The following is an 11,108-nucleotide window of genomic DNA, read 5'->3' on the forward strand; positions in this document are numbered from 1 at the left end:
TTTTTGAGAGTGAATTTTAGAAAAATAAATACTATAAAAATTAGTTTTGGTGTTTTTAAAACTTCATATTTTCTGACATAAAACTTTTATTCAATAGACCAGAATGATTAAAACTCCTGTAATCTTCAATTTGGTAAATAGATTTAGCAGTTGGACTATGAGAAAATCTTTTTATGAACTTTTAAATACTGAAGCTGCAGTAATGTATTTCAGTCTTAGTTTTTGGTCATTAATATATCAATTGGTAATATAGCCTTAGATGTTATTGAGTAAAAAAGTATTTATATAATATAATTTAAGGATGACACAGGAATTGATTTACTTGCTTTTAGATCTTAGTAGGAAAGTACAAATTACACATGAAGAATGTTCTTGAATTTTTGTAAAATTGTTATTGATAACATTATCCACTATGCTGTTAAATGTCTTATAATTATAAAATAAAGCCACTTAAAAATTTCGTACTAGGAGCTTATGAGCAGTATGTGTTCCTTTGCATTGGCTGCCAAGGTATTTAGAGAAAATTTTTGTGTGGCAATGATCCTTAGGTTCAATTTCCTCCAGTTATTGATATAATTTTTTCTATCTTTATTTTAGCAGAATCTTTTTATTATAAGATGCCTAAATCCTTTTTAGGAATAGCTGGGTTCTGAAAAGTTTCAATTATCTTTATTTAACCATAAATGCTTCTGTCAGAGAATCAGTACCTTCCAGGTGCTGTTAAAGGTTTTTCAGTGAAGAAATCTACACCAGATGGAGCATAGTTCCACAGTATTTTTTCAGCAGCAATATAGTAATGTATGACACGTGTCCCATTAACATCTTCTGAAGGTTTTTGGCAATTCTTTACATTGTAAAAGGCTTTCATACTCTCTGAAAAACAGTGAATCTAAGTAGAGAATGTCACTAAAACATTTTTTGTAGTCCACATATATTTTTTATTTTAGTCAACAATACTGCAATTTCCCCATTCTTTAAGAAATTTTAGGTATTTTATATATGGAAGCTGTGCCAAAACCTAAAATGTATAAAACAAGTACAAAAGCCAGGATGCAAAGATGAATGTTAGGGGAACATATATTATTAGAGAATAAGAACCAGGTTTGGACCAACTCAGATGAAGATGGCAACTGCCTACTGAGAAAAATTTGAGAGTTTATTTGGCCAAAAATATCTTCCCTTGTGGGTATAATATTGCTACTACTAGTCACTAATGTGTTAATTGGTTTACTAGATTAACTGTTGGCAGCCAGAAGAAAAATCAAGGCAGGTATATTTTGCGAGGGCAATAGTCTGTGCTTTGATTTCAGAGCACGTTGATGGGAATGTAAATCAATGTAGACTTTTTGAAGGCAATCTGGAAGCATTTGTTAAAATTAAAAACCCTTCCAATATATAATTTTACTTCTTGGTAGTTGCCCAAGAGCAATATTTGCATGTGCACAAAAAATACAAATAAAAAGGCATTAACTACAACATTTTTTGATTTATTTATTCTTTTTCTATTAAAGTTGTTCCACTACAACATTATTAATAAACAAAAAAAGTGGAAGCAATTTAAGTGTCTATCAATAGGTAAATTGGTAAGTAAGTTAGGATACAACAAATATGGAAAACTGTATAACACTTTAAAAGAATGAGTTAAGTAGATGGGGAATGTCATGGAAAAGATTTCAAGATATATTGATGAGTAAAGAAAGCTAGGAGCAGAATATTACATGCAGTGTGATCAAATTTTGTAAAACAACTCACAAAACATAGCTATGTGTTTTCATTTCTACATGCTCATCCATATTGTGTGAAAATGCATAGAAAACAGGTTTACAGTGATTACTCTTTGGGACGGGACTTGGAATGGTGGTGAAAATGATATTTCTTTCTAATATCATTAGATGCAGTCTCTGAGTTACAATGGCTATGTGTGGTTGTCCTTTTCCCTATAGCCCTGGGAGGGACACAGCACACAGGAAATTGTTGCTTAATTGTTTAAATAATTAATTAAAGCATGATGCTAACCAAAGTATGGGACTTAGAAAAAAAGAAAGGTTTTAATCAGAGAAGTAAACTCCATTTTTGTACAAAGGAAGAAAAATTAAATTCTTCAGTTTAAATAACAGCCATTTTTTTTATTGAAAACTAAAACAAAGGCTTATATGATTATACGTAGAATTTGGTCATATTTAAAAATAGAAAATATCGATAACTTCATCACTGGCCAGCCTATTATTCAACAAAGAGTGTGACTGAAGTGGGAAATAACTAAAATAAGGATGTTTACTGAGTAATGAATTACAATTTCAGTAGGCCCTTGAACAACTCGGATTTGAATTGTGCAGGTCAACTTATATGCATTTTTTTTCATTTTGTAAACAGATTATGTAAACTTATGGTATTAATAAATACAGTACAAGATCATATATTATTTCCTCTTCCTTATGATTTTCTTAATACCATTTTCTTTTCTTTAGCTCATTTTATTGTAAGAATACAGTGGATAATACATATAACATAAAAGATATTTGTTAATTGACTGTTTTTGTTGTCAGTAAAACTTCCAGTCAACAGTGGGTTATTAGAAGTTGAGCTTTGGGGGAGTCAAAAGTTATATGTAGCTTTCTCACTGTGAGAGGGAGTGGTATCCCCAATACTCACTTGTTCAAGGGTCAACTGTACTTGTTCCTACATAATTTCTGGCATTGCTTCTTATAGAGTTTTGGGTGTTTTATCATCTTGGAACTTGTTTTCTCAATTAAAAAACAAACAAACCTGTAATAGTACCTGCTCTGACACTCAGGTTTTTTGTAAGGCTCAAAGGCTAATGAATACAAAAAAAATTTTTTTTTTTTGTAAAAACAACAACAAAACCCCTATATATTTAAAAGCGTTTACTATCATAGGGTTAAAAGTGTTGGGGACCTGAGTCCCAGGACTGATCTCATCACTGACTTTCTAAAAGACAATCCTATCTCCTCCCTAGATAGCAGTTTCCCCATTTGGAAGATGAGGCATTTACAACTGGTTATAACCTTAGAATTTCTTTGATCCTACTCTGTATTATTTAAAAGTAATAAATCCCTACCATATATTGGACAGCCCAGCATCCACTCTCCATGGCCCTTGGCCACCATGAAGGCATCTTTCATTGAGGCAGGGAAGACAGTAATGGTGTCCTTCTTGTGATTCTGAGAGATCAGAGTTTGTCCATGGAAATAGATGGGGTATATAGCAGTAATGTCACCTATGCCAATAAAATACCACTTGACCCTGTCTCCTTCACACATGGTGAGATTAGGTAGATTTCCATACATGTATCCATTAATTGCTGAAAAAAAAAATAAATTAACCTATGAAGCATGGTAGACAAGGACTACATGGTATAAATTCTATGTATTTTCTCATTACATAAACTGAACAGTGTCAACATTGTCCTTATGCATAACCTACAAGAGTTGATTTGCATTTCACAAACACGGAGGTCATAAACATTGTATATGATTAGAAGTGATGTAGCACAAAGATTTAGAAGCAAGAGGAGAAAAAATAAGCTGAAATGTAGTACGCAGTGAAAGCAGGAAAAGAACAGAATGAAGCTCAGTCCAGGAAAGAAGAGTGCAAGGATAAAGGTGACTGAGATAATGGGAACATCTCTTTTGAAAAATTCTATGTAGAAACACATTTTCATAAATACCTTAACAGTTATGTCTTTACTCTTCCATAACATCTTTTCTATGTTTTTATCATCAAATTTTCATCAATATCAGACTTTAGGAAACAAATATGTCTATCTAACTTTACTTGCTAGGAAACTTTGAAGATTAGCAGTATTTACTAGAGGTCTTGCATATCAACCAGCACACCCTGAGTTTTTCAACTGAAGCATGTAAAGTCAAGTAAATAAACTCGATATTTTAAATGAGAAAGTTTTTAAAAAAATCTTACAGTTCATTTTATTGCTTTCCTCGAAGCTCAAATCACTAGAATTAACTTGGCCAGATTCAGTGTATGTGTTAATATTGTCATCGATATACCAGCTCTTGTTTTCATTCGTTTCAGCAAACATTAGAATATAAGACTTGTCGATATTTTTTTCAGTATCTCCTATCAGAGTGCCTGAAACAAACAACAACAAAAACCAGCAAAACTTCCTCTTTGCAATAATTACTTTCGCAATAAAATAAATCGATGATTCTAACTGATTCAGCTTAAAATATAAATGTAAAATCTTGCACCTCCACAGGCAGAACCCTAAGGAACCAAGCATACAAGGAACTGGCAGCCAGCCACTCATCTTCCCATTGCCTTCCGCCCTGTTGATTCAATACCCTGTAGGAGGAAGGTGGTCGCAGTACTTCTGTGTGGGTTTGACTGCCATCTACTGATCCATGTGCGTTACTGTACTAGAATTGAGACGTTGTACTCAAGATCGCCATCTAGTGCTGATAGGTTAAGATGCCAACCTTACCTTTTTTTCTAACTAGATAATCAAGATCAAGGCAGGAAAATAGAGCTCATTTGATAGCAAAATTCCACTAAGAGAGTGAGGGAGACCCCACGTATTCTGGTAGGTTCAATTGCTACAATGAAATTTTAAAAATACGTTACCTCTTTTACAAGTCAGAATTGGTCCAATAAGTCCTGAAGCTAAATCTCTGGGAGTGTCAAAATGGGAGTGGTACATCCTTGTCACACAGTTACTGTCATTGGGGCCAGGCCCCTGCTTTTCCTGTACATACCACCTGTAAGTATACCGTCTCCCTGGCTCCAGATGATCATCTTCCTTTTGCAGGCCCGTGGTATTATCAGGATAGAGAGCACCTAGGAAACATAATCTACACTGTGGTCACAGCAACCATTGAACAATACTATTTTGGACAATACTATGTATTTTGAATGTGACTCATGCGTTCTCCATAAAGCAATGAATGCATGTTAATCTGTATTTTCAGAGTAAAGTGTGCATGTCCCTCCTCCTCTCTCCTGGCTCCTGTCTGTCTAGGACTCCTTTAGTTGGCTTTCATCTAAATACCCAGCTTGGCTACTTTCTAGACCAAATTGTAATGAGACAGGCAGTATATTAACAGATTATTATCACCTTTATTGATGGATTCCATAAATATTTATTATGGCCTACTATGTCCCTAGATCTTAGATACAGAGATCTAGACTCCTGAGTTGCCCCTGTATTTTCTTCACTGCCCATCAGACTTGGGACCCATGACATCAAGAGGCATCCATGTGACCTCTAAGAAGCCCCCTGGAGTCCAAAAGTAGCCTTCTGAATAGCTTACATTATCCTGAGCTGATACCTCAGTTCTGAATTTGAGGCCTTGCTCTCCATTCTTTCTTCTCCTAAAATTTCACTTCTGATCTCCACCTCTTGAGGCTAGAATCCTGATAACTATGCATAAAATTTCTTCTTTTGATAGAAAACTTTGAAGCATGGCCAAGTTCTCCTTTATCCATCTTTTGGGTTTCTCCCACTCCATATTAAACACAAAACTCTACTTGCTGGGGTTTTTTTTTCCAATGAGAGCTAAACTATCAAAACCAAATTATTATTGTTATTATTAAGTATATTTTATTGATTATGCTGTTACAGTTGTCCCAATTTCTTTTCCCTTTGCTCCCTTCTGCCAGTAACTCCCTTCCCTCCAGCAATCCCACCCCCCTTAGTTAATGTCCATGGGTTGTGCATACAAGTTCTTTGGCTTCACCCTTTCCTATACTATTCTGAACTCCCCCCTGTCTATTTTGTACCAACCAATCATGCTTCTTAGTCCCTGCACCATTTCTGCCCCTTTCCCTTCCCAGATGATAACACTCATACATATGATTCTGTTCCTATTCTGGTTGTTTGCTTAGTTTGTTTTTGTTTTTATTTTTTATGTTCTGTTGTTGATAGTTGTGAGTTTGTTGTCATTTTAATGTTCATGGTATTGATCTTGATTTTCTTAAATAAGTCCCTTTAACATTTCATATAATCATGGCTTGGTGATGATGAACTCCTTTAACTTTACCTTGTTTGAGAAGCAATTTATCTGCCCTTCTGTTCTAAATAATAGCTCTGCTGGATAGAGTAATCTTGGTTGTAGGTCCTTGCTTTTCATCACATTGAATACTTTTTGTCTGCAAAGTTTCTTTTGAGAAATCAGCTGAGAGTTTTATAAGAACCCTTCGTATGTAACTCTCTTCTTTTCTCTTGCTGCTTTTAAGATTCTCTCTTTATCTTGAAACTTTGGCATTTTAATGATGATGTGTCTTGGTGTGGTCCTCTTTGGGTCTAGCTTATTTGGAACTCTCTGTGCTTCCTGAACTTGTATATCTATTCCCTTCACCAAATTTGAGAAGTTTTCCTTTATTATTTTTTCACATAAGCTTTCAATATCTTGCTCTTCCTCTTCTTCTGTCACTCCTATGATTTAGATATTGTCACATTTAAAGTTTTCACAGAGGTTCCTAAGCCTCTCCTCATTTTTTTCAATTCTTGTTTCCTCATTCTGTACTGGTTGACTGTTTTTGTCTTCCTTATGTTTTAAATCATTGATTTGAACTCTGGTTTCCTTCCCTTCACCACTGGTTTTGTGTGGATTTTCCTTTGTTCCACTTAGCCCAGCCTTCACTTCTGCCCTTATGCGTTTGCTGTACTTAAGCAATAACTATCAAGTCTGTAAGCATCTTTATCATCAGTGTTTTGAACTCTGCATCTGTTAGGTTGGCTATCTCCTCATCACTTAGTTCTCCCACTGGAACATTGACCTGTTCCCTCTTTTGGTACATACTTCTCTGTCTCTTCCTCTTTGTCTTAGGTAGAGCTGTTGCACCTGTTATATTGTAATGGGTGGAACCTTAGGTATTCATCAGTATGGAGCAACCTGTTTCACCACGTTGTGGCACTGTATGTGGGGGAGATGTCTGAGAGGAAACAATGCCACTTGCTCAGCATTTCTCTCACTTCCTGTATGGGACTTGCACCTCTCTAGCTGTTGCTCTGGCTGTGGTTCCCAGAGTGGGTGGGTATGCTGACACTCTAGGACCATGGGGGCCCTCTAACCAAGCAGATTCTGCTGACAGACCAACAGTTTCTTCCTCTGCCCCATCCCCATTGGTTTGCACAGTCAGAAGCAATGAGGTTTTATTTTCCCCAGTGCTGGAACTGTGAGCTGTGTGGTCTCATCTAGGGCTGGGAATGCTCTCCAGGTGTCCCTCTCTACTTTTTAAAACATGTGACTGCGCTTTCCTCCAGCCTTCCACTGCTGCTGCTGCTGCTGCCGCCACCACACCGCATCATCTCCGCCCTGGTTCCAACCCTCCTACCTGTCTGGATGGGTATTTCTTCTTTGTATCTTTCTTTATTGGACTTCCATGCAGCTTGATTTTCTGGAACTTCAGATTGTCTCCAGTTTTGAGGTAGTTTATTCCTTCTTAGTTGTGGAGGGAGACACAACATGTGTACCTATGCCTCCATCTTGGCTGGAAGTCCTGTTGGTTTTCTCTCCCCCCTTTTACCCAAACATCATCAGGCAGCTGTGAGTTTAGATGTATAAGAAAGGAGATACTGTTTAGAAAATAGTGATTTCTCTTGACACCGGTGTTTGTTGAAGAGGTTAATTCTCATCCACTACAAAATGTGATCAGGGCAGAACAGTAGTTCTGTCAACTAACATTTAGCTCATGAGTGTCTCCCACAATTTTTTTTTTTTTTTTTTTTTTTTTTTTTTTTTGGTGAATGAAAGTGTGAAAGTGTGTTTTCTTTCCCAAGAATAGCACAAGGGTGGTCACTTATTCAAGATTTAAGTGAGGAAGGAAGCTTGACTTTGGGTGGCGAAAACACAATATAATATACAAGTGATGTATTATGGAATTGTACTTGAAATCTATATAATTTTATTAACCAATGTCACTCCAACAAATTTAATAAAAATTTAATAAATGCACGTGGCAAAAAAATCGAACAAGATTTAAATGAGAAATTTAAAAAAAAATGTCTTGGCTATAAACATTAAAGACAACAGAACCAAGAGTTTGCATACATCCCAAACTACTCCTAGTTTATAATGACGCTCTGTTAATGGTTACCTTGCTTTTCCTGAAGTATTGGTCTCATACTATCTATAAGCAGAAGCTCAGGAACATAAAGAAAGAGGATCCACTTACCTTCATTGTCTTTGGTGTAGCTGACTCCATGAGGATGGAAAGTATACATCCTTGAAGCAAAATTTTTTACGTGTACGTAAATAAAGTCTCCAGTCTCTGCTTTAATTATTGGACCTAAAAATCCTAACCAGGATGGTTTTTTAATGATTTTTTGAAATGTATCATCAGTAAACTGAAAATACAAAGCCTTTTTATAAACAGGTCCTATTCTATCTTGGCGGCGTTGTAGATACATTCGAGAGTCTCTGTAAAAAAATCAACATCAAAAAGAGAGAATTTTGACAAATTTTGATGAGAAAGAAAAAGAGTTGATCAACTGAAACTAGAAGTAAGAAGCTTTACAACCTAGTTTTGGTAGAGAAAACTCAGACTTGGAGAAAATGTAAAGGGAGTAAAAAAAAAGTGTTTCAGCCAAGGAGAATGTTGAGTGTCTAGTGAAGAGGTCAAATGCAAAGGTAGCAAGTAATACACATGACATTTTGCTTTAAAAGACCAAATTCTTTGTACTGAACTACAAAGAGGCTTCTCATCTCACTTGGAGGTTACTTTACCTCTCAAGCATTACGTGAATTCCTATGATTTAGGATTATTTACACACTTAAATATATTTGTGGATTTGATAGTAAAATTGGGGGCATTTGGCCAACAAACAGTAAATCAAAATTACAAGTATAACCTCTGGATGCCTCTTTCTTATTATCTAAGGAGAGAAATCAAGAATATAACTGCAATTTTATACTCTTTGGCATACACTCAATATCAGAAAGAAAAAGTTTTACATCTTGAGTACTACTTGAACAAAGTAGCTCATAAACACAGAATTAGACATGATCCCTGAAGTAATATGTCATGAGGGCAAGAGTGGTGATAACTGCACGAAGAAGCAATTTCTGATTTATATTAACATCTGTCTTCCATGCCATTCTTATACTAAAAACACAAATAAAGTGGTTCTAATAGAAAATGTGCCTTTAAACCATCAATCATGGGAAATTCATCAACATTTTATCAATGAGCAGCAATTACCAACTTTTTCTTCTGACAGTAACTTTCTCAGTGCAAAGATACAATATTACTTACTGATCTTCTGAAATAGGCTTCCCATTCAGCATATTTTTGTCAGTGGGGGCATAGTTCCAAGTAGTTTCTTTAATTCCTATATAGTAGTGCCTATCTTTGGCCCAACCTGGAGAACTAATACAAACCAGAAAGGTCAGTGGTAAAATGGTCTTCATTTTTAAACCCTGAGTTTGGAGATACTGACTGATGCTTGCCTTCCTTTTATAATCCAGACTATTTTCCTTTTTGGCATTAATCTCCATAAATTAAGGTGGCATAAGAGCTCATCACGTGCTTCATCTAAATATATGTCATTTCCGTTCCAAATGGATTTAGTTTTCATTAGTCAGACCAGGTGAAATGTTGCACAACCCTTAAAGAATACTGGTTTTTGGCCAGGTGTACACTGTCAGTTTAGAGTATTTTTTGAATTACTGGGTAGATTGGATACCCAGATCACTCATCACCCCCTGATAATTATTATCTATTTCTAGATTATAGGAATCATCTCCAGTGTAGTCTCAACCCTCCATTTTCATACTGTTCTAGTCCATCCTACATAGCATTCTCAGATTCTTCTTTGTTACTTTTAATAAGTTATTCCTGAAATAATAATTTAAATTCCTTGTCATTCAAAACTTTGTAATTCTCAAATTTCTTGACATATAAAACCATTCATAATCTAGCCTCTGATCTGATATTCCAAGTTTGTCTCCGCAGTTCCTTTGGACACAGCATGGAGTGGGGGAGAATACAGGAGAACTGGAGTCATATAGCTCTGGGTTTGAATCTTAACTCTGCTTCTTACCAGTTGTGACTTGTGTGTGATTGTGGAACTCAAATTCTCAATTTATAAAATGATAATAGTATCAGTTACTGACTTAGGAAGTTGTGAAAATTAAATGAAACAGCACATGTTTAGAGGAGCTTGGAGACACAGAAGGAGCCTGATATACAGCCAACATCTAATAAGAGTTACTTACATCCCTGTCCCCCTTTGTTAGAGTGGGCTCTGTAAAATGACATCTGCAAGTTTCAATCTGTGTAGAATTTAACAACTGTTGCTTATTATAAAAAACTTACAGTTTTATTATTTGTGAGCTTTTCACATTTGTGAATCCTTGAGTTTAAAGAGGGAGCTAAATAAACAGCCTGCTGCTTTGGCAGATTTTACTGTCATCAGCAGATGTTGAAAAGAATTCAGAGAAGTTAGGCCTGGAGGGATGAAGTTGTGTGAAGAAAGTGACCACTGGAGAATCAAGAGGAAGAGATTCACACCCCTGTACCCCTTGGGAAACAGTTGAAAGAGTTGGAGAGAAAATCTAGGTCAGACATGATAGATCTCATGAGAGAGAGGTTAGGACTGGGCTCCCTGGCCTCAAGCAGGAGGTCCAACTAGGATGAAATAGTTTGGAATCTACAGTCTCACATGGAAGAACCTTATAATCCTCCCTGTCACCATGGCCTAGACCCACTGTTATAGAAAGATTCACCCATTAGGCAGGTGGTCAGGATTCCTTAAATAGACTTTAAATGTTCCTTTATCCAGAAATTCTATGATTTTCTTCCTCATCCTCCCAGGAACATTAATTTTATTTTGGAATGTGAATAACAGAAAACCCATTCAGCTGGCATTTTTTCCCTCAGTAAGTATCCCAATAAGTACAGAGAAGTCTAGTATATTCAAATCAAACAGATCTACCTCTAGTTCAAACTCCACCATTTCCTACCTGTGCGATTTGGGATGAGTTGCATAATCATTCCAAACCCAAGTCCCCTTATCTGTAACATGAAACTAATAATAATTAAAGCTCCGTGCTCCTGTGAGAACCTAGCTCCCAGCCTGGTGGAGAGTAGGCATTCAAGGGAGTTAGTATTCTCTCCTGAGACAACAA

At 36.0% G+C, this 11,108-nt stretch overlaps 1 protein-coding gene across 1 annotated transcript in view; it reads right to left on the reverse strand.

Annotated features, from left to right (window-relative positions):
• LOC150021195 (ceruloplasmin-like) overlaps positions 1-9,389 on the reverse strand; it is a 40,173-nt gene extending 30,784 nt beyond the window's left edge. The window contains exons 1-6 of the mRNA XM_090285221.1: positions 9,235-9,389; positions 8,155-8,399; positions 4,603-4,815; positions 3,940-4,110; positions 3,080-3,322; positions 708-873 (exon numbers count right to left, since the gene is read on the reverse strand). Of these exons, the coding sequence (XP_090141347.1) occupies positions 708-873; positions 3,080-3,322; positions 3,940-4,110; positions 4,603-4,815; positions 8,155-8,399; positions 9,235-9,389 (1,193 nt within the window). The remainder of the gene's footprint in view (positions 1-707; positions 874-3,079; positions 3,323-3,939; positions 4,111-4,602; positions 4,816-8,154; positions 8,400-9,234) is intronic.
• Positions 9,390-11,108: the final 1,719 nt, after the last annotated feature.

Source organism: Furipterus horrens, unplaced genomic scaffold (assembly GCF_987537825.1).
Source record: "Furipterus horrens unplaced genomic scaffold, mFurHor1.1.pri manual_scaffold_1, whole genome shotgun sequence".
Classification (NCBI taxonomy): domain Eukaryota; kingdom Metazoa; phylum Chordata; class Mammalia; order Chiroptera; family Furipteridae; genus Furipterus; species Furipterus horrens.